Source organism: Phocoena phocoena, chromosome 9, assembly GCF_963924675.1.
Source record: "Phocoena phocoena chromosome 9, mPhoPho1.1, whole genome shotgun sequence".
NCBI classification, from domain to species: domain Eukaryota; kingdom Metazoa; phylum Chordata; class Mammalia; order Artiodactyla; family Phocoenidae; genus Phocoena; species Phocoena phocoena.
The window spans coordinates 93,870,724-93,892,410 of NC_089227.1; the positions used below are offsets into that span (position 1 = coordinate 93,870,724).

Sequence of the window (21,687 nt, forward strand, 5' to 3'; positions counted from 1 at the left end):
GGGAAATTTTTTTAAAATAATTCTTTAATTTGATGATTAAAGAATTATTTTTAAAATATTTTAAGTGTGATAACAGTATTTTGCTTGGCTTTTGTGAAATTTCTTATTTTTAAAAAAATATGCTTAAATATTTTCAGAATAAAAGATATGAAATCTGAGATTTGCTTCAAAATAACCCAAGGTTAAGGAGAGACATGAATAAGAATAGACATAAGAAAAATAAAAGTTTTTATATTACCTTTAAAAAAAAAAGACAAAATGAGATTGGCCACTTGATAATTGTTTAATCTAGTTGATGGGTACCTGGGTGTTTATTACGTTATCCATTTCTCTTATGTATACATTTGAGCTTTTCTCAAGTTAAAAAAGTTTGCTAACCACGTGTTAAATAAAACTCGAATCTAAAATTGTTTTCTCTTTCTTTGTAGATGGCAAGAAAGAAGTTGAAAAAGTTCACTACTTTGGAGCTTATGCTCAGTGTTCTTCTGCTTGTGGTGTTTATCATCACTATTCCTCTCTTTGTGCTTTCAGCCAGAGACTCTTTGGAATCAGAAGGTAACAAGGAACTCTGGTGTTGCCCCCTCCATATGTTGCTCTTATCAGAGCAAACACCTCAGAAATGGCAGGGAAGTGATGCTTTCGTATTCACTGGTGTGAACGTGTGTGTGTGTGTGTGTGTGTGTGTGTGTGTGTATTATAAGTGTGTGTTGGGGACCACCTGACTCAAACTGTGACAGCACAATAGGTATTCACTGTAGGCCTAACTGACACTTTCGTTTCCCAATTTGGCACAGCGCAGGATTCCGCAACTGGCACTTGAAATATATTTGCTGAATTTCATTGAATAATTGTAATTTTGTTAACAATAGTAATCAACAATACCCTTACATGAAATGTAGTCAAATAAGTATATGATCAATTAACGTACCTTCAGCCCAGGTTTGGTTCTTTAAAAAAATAACAGCTACCAGAGTTTTTTTTATTAAAAGTTTATTGAACTGTTTTATTTTAACAGAAGGGCTGGATTGTGCTGAGTTATCCATAATTTCTTATCTGGGCTTCAGCTAGGAACAGCTTCCTAGGTGGGGCACGTGATGAGGGGCTAGTGTGTTGCCAGAGGAAAACCTTTGCCCCCTCCCCCTACCTCATTTTCAGTCACACCACTTCTACTTCTGTGGGAAGTTAGATTAAATCATCTCAAAGGTTGTTCAGTTCTTAAAATTCTATGATCCTGAAGATGAAACTAAAACCCTTATGCGGAAACTGACACAAATATAAAGTTCTAGTACTCCACCACATTTGAATTGGAAACCTTAGTGAAAAGAAAACTTATTAGAAGCCTCATTGTTTTGTCTTAATATTGTTATTAGCTTATTGTAGAGTGCCCTAAAGAAATCTAACATCCTTATGTTAGAATGCAATAAATGTGCCTTCTTTATTTTACTGACTTTAAAAAAAAAATTTATTTATTATTTTTGGCTGTGTTGGGTCTTCGTTGCTGTGCGTGGGCTTTCTCTAGTTGTGGCAAGTGGGGGCTACTCTTCGTTGTGGTGCGTGGCCTTCTCATTGAGATGGCTTCTCTTGTTGTGGAGCATGGGCTCTAGGTGTGCGGGCTTCAGTAGTTGTGGCACACGAGCTCAGTAGTTGTGGCTCGTGGGCTCTAGAGCACAGGCTCAATAGTTGTGGTGCACAGGCTTAGTTGTTCCACGGCATGTGGGATCTTCCCGGACCAGAGCTCGAACCTGTGTCCCTGCATTGGCAGGCAGATTCTTAATCACTGCGCCACCAGGGAAGCCCTATCTAACTGATTTTTAAGTCTGAATCCATCAATCAACTGGCATAGATTCTAGCTGCCAGTTTCTAGTTTGGTGGCCTCCCTTTACATTTTTTGTCCTATGAGATTTTACATTTGTATCAGAATACCATCACTCAGAAGTGTTCCTTGTCAAGGGATTGCCTGTTGACTGAGCAAGGAGAATTGAGGTTACTATGATTAGGGTAACATTCAAGAGAACAACATATACTGCACGTGATCTGTGTGCAAACATTTCGTGAACCAGCTGCCTGGGTGGAAGTACAGGACCAAAGCAGAATGTACAGACATCTCTGTAAAGGGCCATATACTTAGTACTCCAGATTTTGTGGCCCATACGGTCTCTGTCCTACCTACCTAATTCTGCCTATAATAACAAAAGCAGCTATAGACAATACATAAAAAATCTGGGTGTGGCTGTGTGACAGCAATATTTTATTTACAAATCAGGCTGTGACCTGATTTGGTCCACAGGACATAGTTTACCAACCCCTGGAGTAGAGAAGGTAGATTTGGTTCCCACTAATGTTGGAGTCCAACTCCTTGCTCTTGTATGCACTGTCTCATAGGGGAGGGCCTTGCTGGTAGAAGGAGATGGTGCAGGTATATGTAGAGTTAAATACAGTCAACAAGAACAAAATGAGGCTTTATAAAGTGAATGTGCACATTTCAGGGTCATAGAGCGAAGCCCAATCAGTAGTGGAGTCCATATAATTGGAGGTCTTGAGAACTATGGGGGTATCGAATGCCTGTGATATTAATTCTGTCATCTTATGTTTGCTTTTGGGATTATCCCAGGTCCTGGGACAACAGTTACCTCAGGTCCTGGGATGACAGTTACTCCAGATCCTGGGAAAAGTACCACTCCTGGTTCTGCCGAGTGCCCAGTGGTAAATGAATTGGAACGGATAAACTGCATCCCTGACCAGTCACCAACAAAGGTTTGACTTACAGACCTTGTTTTCATTTAAGAGTTTATGCCATTGGATAAGGGTTTGTTTTCTGTTTTCTGTTTGTAGCCCCCAGAGTTGTTTATTGTTTGCATTGCAATTATTGGTGGCTCAGGAAAAGAAATCCTGTATTCATGCTTATATGACAGCTCAGCCTTGGGAGAGGAAGAACTAGAAAATTTCCTTGTGTTGACAGATTCAGCAAATAAAAGTACATGCTGTCCATATAGGTTTGAATTTCAGATAAACAATGAATAAATTTTTAGTATATTTATGTCCCGTGTAAGACTTGGGACTTACTTATACTAAAAGTATATTTGTCTTTTATCTGGTAACACTACTTGGTTACTAGTTCTCTCTGACTCTGTTTCTTGGCCTCTCTCTATCTCTCTTTTTTCCTTACACAATTCTAAAAAGTTATCTAGGATCTACAATAAAAAGTCATCCATAGGCATAAAACAGTATTTCAAATAAGGATAAAGCTTCAAGAGCCAAGTTTTGAAGGAAGAGGTAATAAATACCAGATTAAAGATAGTGCAGGGGCTTCCCTGGTGGTGCAGTGGTTGAGAGTCCGCCTGCCGATGCAGGGGACACAGGTTCGCGCCCGATGCAGGGGACACGGGTTCGCACCCCGGTCCGGGAGGATCCCACATGCGGTGGAGTGGCTGGGCCTGTGAGCCATGGCCGCTGAGCCTGCGCGTCCGGAGCCTGCGCTTCGCAACGGGAGAGGCCACAACAGTGAGAGGCCTGCGTACAGCAAAAAAAAAAAAAAAATAGTGCAGGCATCTGAGCATTTACTTTTGGGCAGTGTTTCCTGACCATCACCTGAAGTCCAGCTGAATATATGATTACAAAATGCATTGCACACACCATATCAGTCATGTTTCGTGTTGAGAGTGAATAAAAACAAAATGCAGCCTTCTGAGTGAAGTCCACTGACCTGAAATGGCAGATTTGTATCAGACACAGAAAGGATGCTTGCTGCATGCGATTCTTGGGCATGTGGCACTCTCACATTTATCTCTGTAGCCATCCTATTGTTCACGGGCTGGAATAATCTGTGATGTTCTTGAGAGTTACTATTTTGGTTTGTCTAAAGGTCCTAATACCAAAAGACATTTTATTTCTGCATTTTGTTTTCTTTCATACTTCTGGAGGCTAGAAGTCCAAAATCAAGGTGTCATTAGGGTTGGTTCCTTTTGAGGGCTCTGAGGAAGAATCTGTTCCATGCCTTTGTCCTAGCTTCTGGTGACGGCCACAATCCTTGGCGTTTCTTGGCTTGTAGCTACATTACTCCATTCTCTGCTTCCATCTTCACAAAGCATTCTCTGTGTGTGTCTGTGTTCAAATTTCCCATTTTTATAAAGACACAGATCACATTGGATTAAGGGCCCACCCAACTCCAGTATGATCACACCTTAACTAATCACATCTGCAACAATCCTATTTCCAAATAAGATCAAGTTCTGAGGTACTGAGTATTAGGACTTCAACATATCTTTTCTGGGGACACAATTCAGCCCATAACTTGGACAGAGTCACAGAATGTGAACTGTGGAAAGTGAGAATGGTTACACAATTTGAGCCTTTGGTATTGATTGAAATAGCATAGATGCTGAGTCAGAGAGAACCAAGACGGCAAAGAAATAACAGACGAGAAATCAACCGTAGTGATAGACTGGGGTTTTGGGGAAGCTGGAAGTTAAGGCAGAAAAAAAGAACCAGAGCCAGATAAATAGCTTGGAGTAGAGAAAATGCCTGGGAACTGTAGTTAGGAGCAGAGTGATTGGACAAAACTAGTCAGGAAGCTCAGAGGCTATGTTGAAGGCAAGAGAGAGCACCAATATGGTAAATAGTCAAGGATCAGGAAATCCCCAGGACAGGACAAAGCAGTGAGAGCACAGAAGGGCATCAGCCTGGACAGCAAGGCTGCCAACGTGGGAAGGACTCCCAGTTAGAGCAGTTCATCTAACCAAGACTATTGCAGCATTCAGTCCCCTTCATCTGGCGTCTTACCCTGACTGAATGAATGTAACTTTCTCTTGGATTAATGAAGAGACATGCCTGCTTGGAGTAGGAAGAAATGTGTCTGAACAGAAAAGGTGGATTCAGATTTTGGAAGACCTTGGATTTCAGATAGAGGAGGTTGGCTTTTTATGTGATACATAGCAGCTAGGAGCAGCCACTTAGGGCTGAATGAAATCACGAAATGGGAAACCAAGAAGAGAGAGAATAAAAGAAATAAAGGAAAAAGAAGATAGAAGAGAAAAAGAAAAAAAAGAGCTTCAGTATGGGGCCAAATGTCATAAAGTTTGGTATTTTAGATGATAGGTTCAATAGGTAGAGGAGATAAGCTAAGTAAATACATAACTAGAATATAAAACAAAAATGTATAAGATATAAACGAAATACTATGTGGATCACAAAGCAGAAGAGATTATTATCAAGGACAAGGTGACAGTCTGGAATTAATGATAAGCAGGATTTTGACAGAGGTGAGAGGAATGGAAAGTGAATTCAGGATAGAGGAGACAATGCACACAAAGTGACAGAAGAGGAAGTTGTGGGGCACCTACATGACATATTGAATGGTCCCATATGGCCAAGATACAGGATGGGTGCCAGAGAGCATATAATGTTTAAGACTATAAGGTAGTTTGGAGCTTGATGATAGAGGACCATTCATTAATGTGCTGCTTTGCCAATAGGAATGGGATGTCGTGGTCTAGATATTGCTGTACCTAAACAGGACGTTTCCAGAAAGTTGATCCGCACCCATTTACTTGCCCCTGTCATAGTGTGCTAGGAAACTACTTGCTCAGAGCCCACCTGGAAGACTAATGCATCCTCAGTCTGTCCACTTTCCTGCAACAGCCCATCTTGTTATTGGCTATGTGAACTTCAGATGTCATTATTGCCTCAGTAATGCTTCTTTGGTTTTATAATAAGGCCGTTTAATACTGTGGTATCAAGACTGTAGTTCAGTAAGCAACCTTTGCCTTTTTTCTAAATGTTATACCCAAGTGAATTAATCTCTGACCTTCGCATGCATTCACTGGCCTGCTCCCCTTTAGTTCAGCCAGAGAGAAATACTCTGGGAACACCTTCAAGTGACCTGGTTTTTCATAGAAGGTATTTCTTAGGTATTTTGTTGTGTGTTCCAAGTATCCTGGGTGCCATATGCTAATCTAAAGTGTTGTTGAGGGGCTGATTCAATGGATAATGTTGTGTATATGTATATAATGTGTTTGTTGAAGGAAAGTATATGGCTGTGTGGAGGAGGGGAGTGGGAAGAAATTATGAATATGACACTAGGCTAGGCAGAATGTTTTACTGCTGAGGCCATTGCTATATCATTTTATCATTCCTCTCCTCTGGGATTAAAGAACCAAGAGTATAAATTTCCCAGATGATTCTTTGTTGTAAATTCCATTGTTTCTTATCCCAGTAAAAGGAGGGAATTCTGTGTCTAAAACAGGACACATAAAGGCTGTGGAGAGACACTGGACAGTACAGAAAGAACAGGATGGAGGGGTACAGGGTTAGAGGAGCCAGCACCTAGGACAGTACAGAAAGAACAGGATGGAGGGATACAGGGTTAGAGGAGCCAGCACCTAGGACAGGACGGTTGGCAGGGCTGAATGAGCAAGGTCCACTGTGGTCCCATTCCCTCCAGTGGCAGGAGATGGCTAATTCTGATTTACTCAGGCCGACTCTCACTGCACCTGGGACACTTCCTTTTCACGTGTTTGCATTTGTCCTTGCAACTTTGCTTTCTGTCTTTTAAAAATGCTGCAGTTGCTGAGGTCCTGAATTTTTTTTTAATCTTAGATATGCTGCTTCCTAATGACCTAATGATGCACATATTCCAAGGCATATGTAGTCTTATCAGTAAATTATTTTCAACTCACTGATTTGTACACATTTCTTGTTTGTGTTATTCTAGGTTCTATTTCTTATTTTTATTATACATGCTGCAAGTATCTTCTGCTGTTATGAGGCTGTGTTCACCTATTTTATGCTGTCTTGATGAACAGATATTTTATATTTTAATGGAGTCAAGCTTATATATTCTTATATTACATCATATCTCAAGGAACAATACCAGGAAGATTAAAGGCAAAAAAGAAAAAGTTATGACTTTAAGAAGAAAATAGAAGATCTAATATAATAATAATAATTAACTTATTTAGTTTAAATTTATTTCTATAAATTTTCTTGGATTTCTACTTACATAATATTATGTCAGAAAATAATGATAACTTGGTTTCATCCTTTTTAGTTTTACAAATTTTCTTTATTTTCTTGTCTTATTAGTCTTGTAGTGTTAGGACCTCCAATATATATTTAATTATAAAACAACATAGACATGGTCACCTACTCTTTTTTTCTGATTTTAAAAGGAATGTTTCTAACATTTCAGAGTTAGTGAGATGGATATTATAGGCTTTAGGTATCTACCCATTATCCAACTAAGGAACTTACTTTATATTCCCAGTTTGCTAAGAATTTTATCATGAATAGGTGATTAATTTAAATGATTGTATTGTGTACTTTCTTTAATAAGTTATGAAAAATTATACAGTGGATTTTTTAGTAGTAAAGAATCCCTGTGTTTCTGGAAGAAACACCACTCACTTATTATTTATTTAATATGCTGCTGATTTCCATTGTTAAAATTGTGTGCTCTTTTCTTTTAGGTTTTTGCATTTGTATTCGTGAATAAAACTGGATTCTAGTTTTCCTTTTTCTCTCATGTCTGATTTTGATATAAAATATTTCCTTTTTTGTTTCTTCTCCTCTCTCTCTAAATGTTAAGAAGCATTGGGGGTTGGAGGAGAAAAGGACTCCAGTGGAGCAGAGCTTGACTAGGTCATAAGCAGTGTCTTCAGCATCTGATTTCTCACAATCTCTGAGTTCAATCCAGTCCTTCTCTTTGTGTTGGTGCAGGAGCCTGTATGTATCTATTATGTAAAAAGCAAAATATCTTTACTTTTTTGTCTACTTTATCTATCAATTACTGAGGGAGTTCTTTAAAAATATTGCATTATGTACTTACTATCTTTTTCAATTTTATCTTGTGATTCTTTAAGGTTTTTCTGTAAATATTTTGAGTCTTTATTATCAGGTGTGTATCAGGTTTGAGATGTCATATCTTCCTGGTGAACTGAAGCTTTTGTCATCATGTAGTGACTCTATGTCTCCCTAATAATTAATATTGACTTAAAGTCTATTTGTCAACTATCACTATAGCTGTACTAACCCTTGGTAAGAATTCTTCTCACATAGCTGTTTTCCCCTGTTTTAGTGCTTTTGTGAGCTTAAATTTTAGGTGTGCTGCCTGTAAACAGCTTCAGTTGAATTTATTTCTGTAAATGTAATCTGATTATCCTTGTTTTTTAAATTAAGTATTTAAGCCATATGATAATTGACATGAAAAACTTTTTTCTATGGTCTCATTTTGTGTTTTCCATTTGGTCTGTTTTTTATGTACTGCTCCCCATTCATGCCTACCCTCGTATACATGTTTTCTTTCCTTATTTTTTGTATTGAGAATTTTTCCCCTTAGTTTTCCCCCCAATACTGTATTGGAAATCATACACTCTATATTATTTTGGCAGCTTCTCTTAAATTTTATTTCTCATGTTCAACTTAAAAGGACATTTTGTGTCTCATGTTTGGGTTTAATTATTTTTGGGTGCCTTCAGTCCTATTCATGTTGTCATATTTTTATAGCTTCTCTCTACAACTCTTTTCTGAGGTTTCACCTACTTTTTACTCCCTTGTCTATTTGCCCCGCTCTCTGCTTCTCCCCACATTGCTCCCCATAACTGCTTAGCTCCGCTGCAGGGCCTGGGATTTCCAGGTGGCCAAGAGGCTGTTCACTTTTCATGCTGCTTTGGCCACTCTTTGATCTTTGCCCTTTCCAGTTCAGTGAAGAAGTTATTAAGCTCTGGGGAGCATGCAGAAACCGTTCTGCTTACCACTCTTTTCGACACCTTTCCCTTTTCAGGTTATACTGAAGTTTCATCTGAGTGGGTTTTGAAAAGAAAAAACAAAAACTGCTGACTAGTTGAGTTCACAGTTCACTGATTCCATAGCAATGGAAACCACAGATGGACACTGTTTTTCGATCCTTAATATTGGTTATTATATTAGCATATGATTACCCAAAAAATTAGCATATGATTAAATCTAATTGTTCATATATCTAAGCAATTTTTTTTGTCTTACATTTGTAAAGCATTACCATATCCTCCTGAAAATATGCTCAGCAGATACTCAACCCAGACTATAGAGAAAAAGAAATGCATAGCAAGAGAACTAAGTTTTGGTCCTTGTCTTCTCAATAGCTAAGTGACCTTTGGCAGATCACTTCACCACTGTGAACTTTTACCTCTGTGGCCTGAGGTTCTTCATCTGTAAAATAATATAGCAGGGTATGTTAGTTATCTATTGCTGTGTAACAAATTATCCCAAAACTTAATGGCTTAACACAACAAACATTATTTTCTCACAGTTTCTATGGTCAGAAATCTGGCCTTGGTGTATCTGGGTGCTTTTGGCTCATAGGCTTCCAGAAGACTGCAATCAAGGTGTCTTCTGAGACTCAGGGATGATCCTTTTCAAGCTTGTGTATTGTGATTATTAGCAGAATTCAGCTGCTCAAGGATTGTTGGGCTGAGGACCTCAGTTCCTTGCTGGAGACCTCCCTCAGTTCCTCACCATGTGGGTCATTCTGCAGTGCAGCACCTCACTTCTCGCAGAGTGAGAGCTCCAACAGAGCAAGTGAAAGGGAGGGAGCAGGCTAGACAGGAGACACTCTGTAATCTAATCCTGGAAGCCACAACCCATAATTTTTGCTATAGTATTTTATTAGTTACACTCAAGAGGAGTGGTTTCCTTGTACTTTTTTTGTATTTAACCTGACTGCTTCTTCCAAATTAGTTATATGAGAAAGAGATTGTATCCATTTTAGTCTCCATGTAATTCAGTCATTAATTGTAGTAAAAGACAGGTACCTTTCTTAAATAAGAATCAGAATCTATTTGGGTTTCAAGGAACAATTACTTACTGCCTTGGGGGAAGTTAAGAGACTATATATACACACATATATATACACACACACACATACATGTATATACTGTGTATATATGTATAATATATATGTATATATGTCACATATACTAAACATACCCATTTGTAATATACACATTTAAAATTCAAAGCAAAATTGCCTTAATTTCAAAGCTTCTGAATAAAGTTAATTGCAAAGTTTTTTTTTAGAGCCCAAAGCCAATATCAGTGAAACTCCATTTGTCATTTTGGGTTACTGGTGATATAACTATATAGTAGTTTAGAATATTTAAATAAATTTACCAGGTTTATCGTGATGACAGGTAGAGAATGCATTGTGATCATATATTGTTATATGATAACAACAACAAGGAAGGATATTGGCCAGAAAAGTGAGTTTTGAGTGCAAGCACCGCATTGACTGGGATACAGCACAATTTCTTTAAATATCAGGTCCCTTATTTGTAAAACAAGGCTCATGAGACTGCAAGCTCAAAGTATATTTATCAATGATAGTGTTCTACCCATAGTGGAGTTACTCTAACTAATCTCTTATTTCAGGCCATCTGTGACCAGCGTGGGTGCTGCTGGAAACCTCAGGGACCCATAAGTGTGCCCTGGTGCTACTATTCTAAGAGTCATGGCTATCAAGTGGAGGGCAACCTTGTGAACACAAATGCAGGTAAGACAGACTCAGCCTTGAGGAAGGAGCTCCAGATCCTCTGGGGAGGGAGGTTTGCAAGCATTTATTGTAGGCCAGGCACTGGGCTGTGTCCTCTGCAGGTTGGCTCTGTACGCTGCAGAAGGGAGCTGTAGCAGCAGGTGGGGTGTTACTCTGTACGGCTACCACAGCGTGTGACAGGAGGTGGGCACTGCCCTTGAGCAAGGACTAGAGTCTATTTTGGCATCAAGGAAAAATATCACTCTCTGTCTTGGGAGTTAGGAGACATGTTCTGTTCCTGACTCTGTCTTTATATACCTTTGTAACCTTGTCCAAACATTGTAACTTCTTCGTTCCGCAAGTTTCTAACTTTTAAGAGAGGGATTTGAACTCAGTTACCTCTGAGACTACTAACGACTCTAATATAATGTAATTTTAATGATATGGAAACAATTCCAATTTTATCAATGTTTTATGAAAGTTAGCTAGCCAGTGTCAGTGTTCATGGACTAAACATCTCCCCTTCTTTCTCCCACCTCAAAATGCAGACATAATAATGAACATGCTAGGGATACTTGGGGAGGCTCTTAGCATAAAGGAAGAGGCATGCTCCTCTTCCAGGGCCTCTTGGCCTGATGGGCTTTTCTAATAAGGCCTCGACTCTCACCTGGCTTGTCACATAACTGGGGAGATGGCATCAATGCATACGATCACCTGTGGCATAACATGAAGATAACTGAGAAGGAATAATGGATGTGAACACCTCGAGGGCTCAGAATATAAAGGCTATATGAGTGATGGATGGGCTGGTGTAACGACAGTTTGGCCTTTGCGGGATGTTTCCAGTCAGATTTTGGAGAAGAGAGGCATGGTTTTTGAATAAGGTAATGACAATACCTAGCTTCAGAATCTGGCCCAAGACAGTATGTGTGTATGATGAGGTACACATCCGTGTCTCCTCTTCTTATGGGAAGTAAAGGCTTTTCGCCACCCCCTTTGACATAAAGCTTAATTGTACGTGGCTGTTTGTGAATTTACACAGCCAGCTATGAAAACTCTTTACTCCCTTCACATTAGGATTCACAGCCCAGTTGAAAAGGTTGCCTTCTCCATCTCTTTTTGGAAATGATGTCAACAACGTCCTTCTCACAGCGGAACACCAGACGTCTAACCGTTTCCACTTTAAGGTTGTAGTTTGTTTCTTTTTTTCATATTCTTTTCCATTATAGTTTATTACAAGATACTGAATATAATTTCCTATGCTCTACAGTAGGCCCTTGTTGTTTATCTATTTTATATATGGTAGTTTTTATCTGCTAATCCCAAACTCCCAATTCATCCCTCCCTACCCCCCTTTCCCCTTTGGTAAGCCTAAGTTTGTTTTCTGTGTCTGTGTGTCTTTCAGTTTTTTGAATAAGTTCATTTGTATCATATTTTAGATTCCACATATAAGTGATAGCATATGATATTTGGTTATTTAAAATTTTTTTGGAGAAGTTCTTGTTCCCTACCTGATGACTGCAGTTACTACAAAAGAGAAAAATTTGCTAATGGAGGTATTTTTCTCTACTATCATTATTCTTACTTAGCATGTGTATGTTGAAAGCATTTATAGCCTTCCTTCAGTGTGATAACTTCCTAAATGTATATTATAGAGTTCACAGGTGAGCTTTGGCTTTCATTTATTTTCCCTTTATACCATGTGAAATGATATAGGGAAGGAAAAAAAGAATGATCACAACTTTGAAAATTCTAGAGATAGTTTATGTCTGCAGACTTGTAGTATATATTTCTACCTAAAGACTAACTTATGTCCAAGTGTTAAACATCTGAATTTGGTGACATAATTTCAGACATAATGTCATTTGCTGCACAGGTTCCTGTACCAGGAGCACAGGTGTTGGGAAGCACTGGTGTTGGTAGGCATGCTTCTATTTTAGAAAAACAGAGACATTTTCATTTTGACTGTCTTTCCCTAATCTCTCTGGACAGTTAACTGACCAAAACCAGGACAGGTACGAAGTGCCCCATGAACATGTGCAACCCTTCAAAGGAAATGCTGCGGCTTCCTTGACCTATAAACTTGAGGTCTCCAAACAGCCATTTAGCATCAAAGTGATCAGAACGAGCAACAATCGCGTTCTGTAAGTTTTGCAAACCTATCTGGAGATTTAGTACGAAGGTTATGGGGGAGGGAGGTTTGAAGCCTGAAAAAGGATGCATTGCTCCAATATTCCTGAAGGTTGTGAGCCCACTGTTGGTGACCAGACTCTCTACCTCCTAATGTATACTTTTTTCTGCCTTCCTTCCTCTTCCTTCCTTCCTCCTCTTCCTCATCCTCCCCCTCTTTTATTACTAAGCACTTATTGTAGGCCAGGCACTGGGCTGTGTCCTTTTTCTCTTTCTTCCTTCCATTTGGTCATTTTTCCTCCTTATTTTCCCTTTTTTTCCCTCCGTCCATCTAACACCTATTCAGCAGTAACTCTCTATGGAGAATCTACTATACTGTACGACTAATATTCTGGTCATGTGATAGAGAGTCAAGGGGACAAATCTAAGAAATGTGCCAAATGGTACCTGCCCTCAGGAAATCCTGATCTCTTGATGTCCATGGAAAAATGTCACAGGAGGGCAAACGGGGCCGATTAAACAGGGAGTATTGAGTCTCTGAGATACAAGAACAATTTTCTAAGCAGTTGCATTCCCTCCACTCCACTTGCCCACCCGTCCCTGTGTTTTCCACCCACGTCTAGGTTTGACTCCAGCATCGGGCCCCTGCTGTTTGCTGATCAGTTCCTGCAGCTCTCCATCCGACTGCCTAGTGCTAACGTGTATGGTCTGGGAGAACACGTGCACCAGCAGTACCGGCATGATATGAATTGGAAGACCTGGCCCATATTTGCCAGGGACACAATCCCCAAAGGGGTAACCTTTCAGTATGGGACCCTTTCCACTGAATATCATAGCCTCTTTCATGAAGGTCACTCCTAGCAGTGCAGTATAACAGTTAAGAGTCAGGTGCTCGGGTGAGGCTATCTGGATCTGAATTCTGACACTGCTACTCACCAGTTTTGTGGTTCTGGGCAGGTTTCCTCTCTGTGTCTTTAGTTCCCCATCTATGAAATGGGGGTAATATACTTACTTCATAGGGTTGTGATGGGAATTAAATGAATTGATACATGTAGAGTCTCTAGAAGAGTGTCTGCCACATAGAAAATTCTCAATAAATGCCAAATATTTTTCATCACATTTTCATTTTGAACTAACTAGTTGTGGAGAAAACTAATATTGATTTGGCACAATATGCTGGTTATGGTTACCCTACTTTAGGTTGACCTTTACAAATCACCAACTTACCAGGTTTGTCAGCAAAATAGGATAAAATATCAACTAAAATTCTGTATTAATCATTCTTTGTGTGAAGAATGTTTGGGGCAGTGGAAGAATAGAAGGAGTAGAGTTTCGTTGTTACTATTTTATTTTGTTTTTTCTCTCTTGGTTTTGTTTTGACTGCTAAAACTCAAAGCAGAGGTATTTTCTAGACTCAGCAATACTACATTCAGGTCTTGTTCAGCAACTGTCCCAATTACGCAGAACTAGTGGCTGGATGAAAGGAAATTAGAGGAATAATTTATTCAGTGAATTTTTAAATATATTATCTCTATTTACCAAAAGGACTCTGAGAAAAATAAGTCTAATTTACTCCATTTAACAGACAAGGAAACTGAGGTTTGGGAAAGCCAAATGAATAGCCCAAAGTAAAAAAAAAATAGTTCGTAAGGAGCAGAGATAGGATCTAATCCCTGGCCATGCTCCTCACCATACCATAGGCCTATCAGAAAAACAGGAAAGGTGTTGGGTCCGAGCAGCTCATCTGGGATATGGCTGGTGATGCTTGTTTAATAAGGAGCCTTAGATCTTCGCTGCTTGAAGCGTGCAGTATGGGCACCACCGCGTGACAAATTTGGGCTCTCAGCTTCCTCTTCCATCTACTAAATTAGACCCCACACTGAAATGAGGTTCCTTTGTAATTTGTATGCACACCAAATTTTGAGATATGCTGTCCCAGAGCAGTGATTCTCAAACATGATTACATATTGGAATCAACCGGGGAAATTGAACAAACTATCAATGTCTGCTTCTATTCCCAGAGATTCTGTTTTAATTGGGGTGGGATGCGGCCCAGGTTGAGAACTACCGTTCTAAAGTCCGGAAGACCAGCTCAAGTTCTAATGTATGCTGTTGTAAAGACTAGAAGACCAGATATCTTAAGTAGAGCTCCATCTAGTTGCAAATTAAGAAGGTGCCCGATTTATATTAGGGCTCGATGGAGTTTTTGCAGTTGAGGTTAGGTCAAGACTCTGAGTCAAGGTCAAGCCTCTTTGAGAGAACAGCTCTTTTTTTAAAAAAAAAATTTTATTGGAGTATAGTTGCTTTACACTGTTGCGTTAGTTTCAGATGTACGGCAAAGTGATTCAGTTATACGTATACATATATTCATTCTTTTCTCATGTAGATTATCACAGAATATTGAGTAGAGTTCTCTGTGCTATACAGTAGGTCCTTTTTAGTTACCTATCTTATATAGTTCACCCCAAGCTCCTGATTTATCCCTACCCCCAACGTGTCCCCTTTGGTAACCATAAGTTTGTTTTTGATATCTGTAGAGAAGAGCTTTTTTGAACTACAGTTTCAAACCTCCTGTTCTCCCACATCCTAACATATCACAAGTTCTCACATTTCTATTAGATAAATGGTCATAGCTGGCTCATTCTATATGAAAATGCTAATTCACTTGATTAACATCAACCAAGTATAGACCTTATATTAAAAATTTGTGTCTTCTTTGACATGAATTCCTTGTCAATTACTCACATGATTAACATCGATTTCCTAAGCTCTTTCTGGCCATGTGGGGTTTATTTGTAAATTTTTGGTTTTAAATTATCTTTCTGCAGGATGGAACTAACTTGTATGGTGCACAGACATTCTTCCTATGCCTTGAAGATGCTAGTGGATTGTCCTTTGGAGTGTTTCTGATGAACAGCAATGCCATGGGTAAAAGACTAAAGGAATATTCACACACAAGGATGATTTTCAGTCCCTTTCTTACAGCATTATGATAAAGGAATGGCGCCCTTTAGGAATGGCTGAGCCGTAGCTTGGGACCTTGTATGTTCTCTGCTTGTGCCATTCATACTTCATTACCTGTTGACCCATGGAAGCCATGAGTAGAGTCTTCTCTCTTAGCTTACGATTTTCTTGAATCTGGTTGACTCTGTTGGAGTACTTACTATTATAGTGTTAAAACAGCTAACCCTTTCCTATAATCTGTTCTAAGGCAGTTTCTACCAATTTGTTCTTCTCCTTCCTCAGACTTTCGTCCAGTACAGGGGTTAATAAAAGCTCTGGTAAGAAACGGGTAATGGCTCTAATAGCAGCGTGTAACCAAGGAACCACAACTGAGCTGTGAATGTCACATCGAGACATCCAGGGGTAGCAAGGCAAAGTGGAGTGTGAGGGTCAGACAGAGTACAATCAGATTGTTTAAGACCCAATGGTATAATATCATAGGATTCCAGGAAGTAGCTTGCTTCCTTATCTTTGAAGGTTTTAGATCAGATCAATGATTCTCAACTGTTTTTCTGCTTCCACCAGTAACAACCAATCCCAGGGCAATGAATCAATCCCTACAGGGAAAGAGGAGTTCTGTCAGAATCTCCCAGGGTTGATGGTCAGCACAGGATATTGATCCCCACCCTCTTCTCAACTGGGCTTGATGGACTAGATCAGTACTCCTTAAAGCGTGACCCATGGAGTGTTCAAAGACTGTTTCAGGTCTACAGTAAGATGAGTATAAAATTAAGAGTAAACATTGCTGTAGCGTCCAAGTGCATGTATGAAACTTTTTCTAATAATTCATTTTCATGTTATTTTGTAAAAGTATCAGTTTGCAAAGAACTGGAAATTAAAAAAATAAAGATCTGATCCTTTACCACAGATTGTTTGAGAATCACTCTAAGTGATCTAAGATGATTCTAAGATACCTGATAGTCAAAGAATAGACTGAGATAATACAAGGATTGTACAGCTTCAGGTGGCTGAAAGGAACCAGAAAATAATCTGTGTCAGGCTTGGAGGGAAAAGTCACAGAATCCTAGATCCTCCGTGTGAGTTGTTCTTATGCCTGAAGAGTACATTTTAGTCGATCTTGAGACCTTTTATCCCTAATGCAAATCAAAGCTATGGGGAGACTTCATCTCTGAAAATTGCATGTGGGGCTTAGAGGGATTTTGAATGTGTAGTATCATCTCTGACATCTTTTTAGTTTGGCTCTTGCTTGATGTGAGATCTGCTGACGCTAGTACCTCCATGTGTCTAGCCAGGTTATGTTCCTTCAATAATGATGGGATATGGGGTGGGAACAGCATATTCTGTAGTTGTGAATGTCAGAGAAGAAAATATTTTTCTCTGTCCTCTTAGGTTTGGTATTTGGGGGCCTGTGAATCAGTCTAACAAAAGACAGGTTAGCAAGAGAGAAAATTAGGTTTATTTATGTGTGCAACCTGCATATACACAAGAGTGCTCGGTGAGTAACTCAAAGGGGCGGTTAGAATTTGGGACTTAGAAACAATCCTAATAGGGGAAGAAATGTACTTAGGATGAAACAAATGGCTTCTTAGAAGGGGTGAGAGGGATAAAGGGCATTTAATGGAACAACAAATGACGTTTTGGAAAGATCAGCGAGCCCTTAGGAGAGTAGTGGGGGCTGGGTGTTCTTGTGTGCTGCCAAGTTATTGTCTCAGAGGAGGTTAGTTTTGCTCCAGGGCAGGGGGTTTATGACAGCTGAGTCTGTATGGGAGGCTCTGCTTTCAGGTGGATAAGGGATTTCAGAAACTCAAACTCATTCCGCTTACAATCATTTTTATGCCCCAGTGGCTTATTCTGGACCCCTTCCTGAAACTGGTTGCTTTTTCATGAAATCCTGACACAGCAGTTAAGACACTGCAGTCACCAGTTATGGAAATCTGTCACAGAACAAATGCTTTGGCCTCTCTTGTGCTGTGAGGGTGGACTTTGATTGTCAGAGTTTGTCCCTTTTTATACAAAAACTGAGGCATTAGGATCACTTAATTAGTGTTCAGATGACTGGTGATCCTCTGGTCTAAAGCTTTGTAATTATTACTCTAGAATAAATTCTAATGTTTATGTGCTTCATTTTTAATCTTTCAAGAGGTTTCCCTCCAGCCCACCCCGGCTGTCACTTACCGCACCACTGGGGGCATTCTCGACTTCTACGTGTTCTTGGGAAACACGCCAGAGCAAGTGGTTCAAGAGTATCAAGAGGTAAACTTATAATGTTATGGTTATGACTGAGGAAATTGTAAATAAGAGCAAAGAAATGTAAATTTAATATGCAAGTGTGACTCACAAACATATGCTATTATAAGTAGCTATTATAAATGTGCTATTACAAATTGATCCGAACCTCAATGATTTATTAAAGGGCCTAGCATTCTAATATTAAGGAAATAGTGTGTTGGAAAGTGGGGTATGTTTTGTGCCCCCAAACTAATGTGTAGAAAAAGTTTTGTTAAAAATAGAGTATTTGCTAACTTCCATTTCACATCATTCTTTCAGCTCATTGGACGGCCAGCCCTACCCTCATACTGGGCACTTGGGTTTCATCTCAGTCGTTATGACTATGGAACCCTGGGTAACATGAAAGAAGTCATGGAGAGAAACCGTGCCGCACAGCTGCCTTACGTAAGTAAGGCAGCAAAAAATCCTCCAAAAATAAAAGAATTTTCTTGGGGAATAAGAACAACTCTTTATACTGTCTCCTCCTGAGTTTTTAAAAAAAATATACGACAAAAATATTTTTATATATTCACAATGCTGGACTTTATTGTTGGGCCAACCATTCCTTGAAGGAACTGGTTTTCTTATACTTACTGTATTAATAACATTCTACACAATGCCTTCTTATTTGTATTCTCAAGGCATTTCTTTCCCTAGTTTAAGGGAACAAAAGAATACAGTTTATACATGTAATAAAATATTTTTATGATTTAAGTGGCTAAATTTGAATGTGTCTAGTATATAATGAGTAGCGAGGTCTTACAAGAGATGCAAAGAGAAGCACCCAGTAGTCTCTGGAAGAATCCTCTTCTCTCCCTTACCCCATTCCCTTGGAGGCAGACACTTAGGTCTTGGAGCAAGAGTCAATTTCATTCTGGGCTCCACTATTTTCATACAAGTAAAATAAGGAAAGAGCAAATGCCAAAGAAGGCTTGAAGTAGAAGAGAAGCAACAATACAAAATGTGGTGTAGTCAAATGCGGGAGAAGTGGGAGAGACAGTCCCTTCTCTCCTTTATCTTGTGGATGACATAGCATTTAGGTAATGGATGTGTTTTGATAGCCTTAGTGATATTTTTTGTAACTGTTGTGGTTTGTTTGTTAGATTGGTTTTCAATGCCGGAGCGCCAGGCAACAAGGTAGGGTGATGCAGCTCATCGGATTCCAGGGGTAGGCTCATAAATTGTGGACGTTGTGTATTCTTTCAGGACGTTCAGCATGCTGATATCGATTATATGCATGAGAGGAAGGACTTCACTTATGATCCAGTAAATTTTAAGGGCTTCCCTGAGTTTGTTAAAGAGTTACACAATAACGGACAAAAATTGGTCATCATTGTGGTATGTGCTGTCCTCTTATTCCCCCACATCAGGTCCTTGCTCTTCCTTGTCATTACGCCTCCTCCCCCTCCCTCATCCCTCAATCCCCAGTTCCCTTTCAGTGCTTCTAGCTCAAAGCTAGGTCCCTCATTGTATTTTTCCCCTTCTTAGGATCCAGCCATCTCCAACAACTCTTCCCCAAGTAATCCCTATGGCCCGTATGACAGGGGTTCAGATATGAAGATATGGGTGAATGCTTCAGATGGAGTGACTCCACTCATTGGGGAGGTATCTTAATGGGGAGGTGGGGGCTGGTGGAGGGGCTGTGGCAGTGTGTGTGTGTGTGTGTGTGTGTGTGTGTGTGTGTGTCTGTAATTGTTTTGTTTTACATTTTCAGTTGCTTATATATGCTGGGGATCAACTTGCCCTTGTCCTTTCATCCTCAAATACCTACTAGTCATCCCAGTTCTTACATTCCCTTCACAGAAAAGTCCCTTTAAACAATAGACTTAGATACTGAATGTCCACCTCCTCACCTCACCCCCCATTCCCTTTTTTTTTTTAATTTATTCATTTTATTTATTTATGTTTGGCTGCGTTGGGTCTTCGTTGCTATGTGCGGGCTTTCTCTAGTTGCGGCGAGCAGGGGCTACTCTTTGTTGCGGTGCGTGGGCTTCTCGTTGCGGTGGCTTCTCTTGTCGCAGAGCATGGGCTCTAGGCACACGGGCTTCAGTAGTTGTGGCACGCAGGCTCAGTAGTTGTGGTGCACAGGCTTAGTTGCTCCGCGGCATGTGGGATCTTCCCAGACCAGGGCTCGAACCCATGTCCCCTGCATTGGCAGGAGGATTCTTAACCACTGCACCACAAGGGAAGTACCCCCCATTCACTCTTCAGCTGACTGCAGTCTACTTTCCTCCCCCGTCACTCCACTGATGCTGCTTTGGCACCAGTTACCTCCTAACTGGCAAATCCAATGAAATTATTTCATTCCTCTTCTTACTCAGTTTTTCTGTTATTTGGCAAGTTTGACTAGTTCTTTCTCAAACTTATTTGTCCTTGTTTTCCATGAAGGTGTTATCTGCTGGTTCACTTCTAACACCTCTGCTGACCCGAGTGCCTAGTGTCTGAGAAGAAGTGGATAGGAAGAGAATAGAGAAGAGTAATTGATGGTTAGAACCCATAACTTGTCATGGGTCAGTTGAAATTATACAGTAGTCTCCCTCATTTACCATTCCTAGGATTAGGAGTAGAGAAAGTGTGAGGAAAGGGTGAGGCATAGTTGAAGATTAGGAAAGACTTAACCATTTTTTTGAAATAAGTTTTTTCTCAAGTGACTATTTGACTCCTCCTATTTAGTCTAAATATTTAAAGCACTTTACATTCCTAATTGAAAAGGACCTGTGCCTGGGCACCTCTGTTGCCATGATTGTATTAGGAATTTCTTTGTACTCTGTTTTACTCTGCATTCATTTAACTTCCTTTGATCAATGTTTTTCTTTTCCTCCTGCAGGTCTGGCCTGGAAAAACTGTGTTTCCTGATTACACCAACCCCAAGTGTACTGCTTGGTGGGCAAATGAATGTGAGCTTTTCCACAATCAAGTAGAATTTGATGGAATCTGGATTGTGAGTTCTTAACATTTTGATTACTAGGCGGCTAACATTCAGACTGTGTATCTCTATATCATCGAGTCATGGAGCACAGGGGGAAGAGGAGGAGAGGAAAGCAAGTATGGCAATAATTCTAGGTATTCTCTCTCTTACTATTCAAATAATCTTACCAAAACATGTAGCTTAGACTTCAAAATCAGATTGTTAGAAGTGGAAGAAAGTAAACCGAGATATTTTTTTTTTCCGAGTCTAGCTCTCCTTTTACAAATGAATGAGCTGAAGTAAAAATAGGTCATGCACTCCTTACATTGTCACAAAGTACACAAATTGTTCAATTGCCCCTTCAGGGCTCTTTCACTTGGACGTGTTGGATAAACTGATCAAAGCCAAAGTACTCAAGTGAGCGACAGAACTGTGGCTGCAGAAAGGACAAATGTCTCACATGATGTCAAATGAAAACAAATGCAAAGCAGCAGGTGTCTGGCACAATTTACAGAGCTCTAGAGTTGAACTTTTTTCTATTTATAAGAGAAAGGTAGAAAATGCAAATACAAAGAGCTAAACAGATGAGGAGAGCTAAAGTGATATCAACCAAAGACATCTACCATCAATATTTCAGCATGCATGTTTCCAGAGCCCTCACTTGCACAGCTGTGGGTACATGCTTGTTCTCTCACTCTCTCTGCATGTGTTTGTATTATATATGTATATGCATTTATATGTGTGTGTATTCATAGCTATATTTGAATATTTAGAGAATGTATGAGTTGATATACATGGGACCATATAAATTGAAATATTTTTCACCTAATATTTTTGGAAATTTTTCATTTTCAATGATTATATACATATATCATTTTGAAGGGATTTTAAGAACCTTCTCCACAAAGCCTTCAAT

The 21,687-nt window shown here is 39.6% G+C and overlaps 1 protein-coding gene across 1 annotated transcript in view; it reads left to right on the forward strand.

The window, feature by feature from the left end:
* Positions 1 to 428: 428 nt before the first annotated feature.
* Positions 429 to 21,687, forward strand: part of LOC136127961 (maltase-glucoamylase-like) — a 76,970-nt gene continuing 55,711 nt past the window's right edge. The window contains exons 1-12 of the mRNA XM_065883596.1: positions 429 to 555; positions 2,612 to 2,754; positions 10,402 to 10,522; positions 11,579 to 11,688; positions 12,494 to 12,645; positions 13,255 to 13,426; positions 15,460 to 15,559; positions 17,736 to 17,848; positions 18,143 to 18,268; positions 19,070 to 19,201; positions 19,352 to 19,468; positions 20,691 to 20,804. Coding sequence (XP_065739668.1) covers positions 429 to 555; positions 2,612 to 2,754; positions 10,402 to 10,522; positions 11,579 to 11,688; positions 12,494 to 12,645; positions 13,255 to 13,426; positions 15,460 to 15,559; positions 17,736 to 17,848; positions 18,143 to 18,268; positions 19,070 to 19,201; positions 19,352 to 19,468; positions 20,691 to 20,804 — 1,527 coding nt within the window. The remainder of the gene's footprint in view (positions 556 to 2,611; positions 2,755 to 10,401; positions 10,523 to 11,578; positions 11,689 to 12,493; positions 12,646 to 13,254; positions 13,427 to 15,459; positions 15,560 to 17,735; positions 17,849 to 18,142; positions 18,269 to 19,069; positions 19,202 to 19,351; positions 19,469 to 20,690; positions 20,805 to 21,687) is intronic.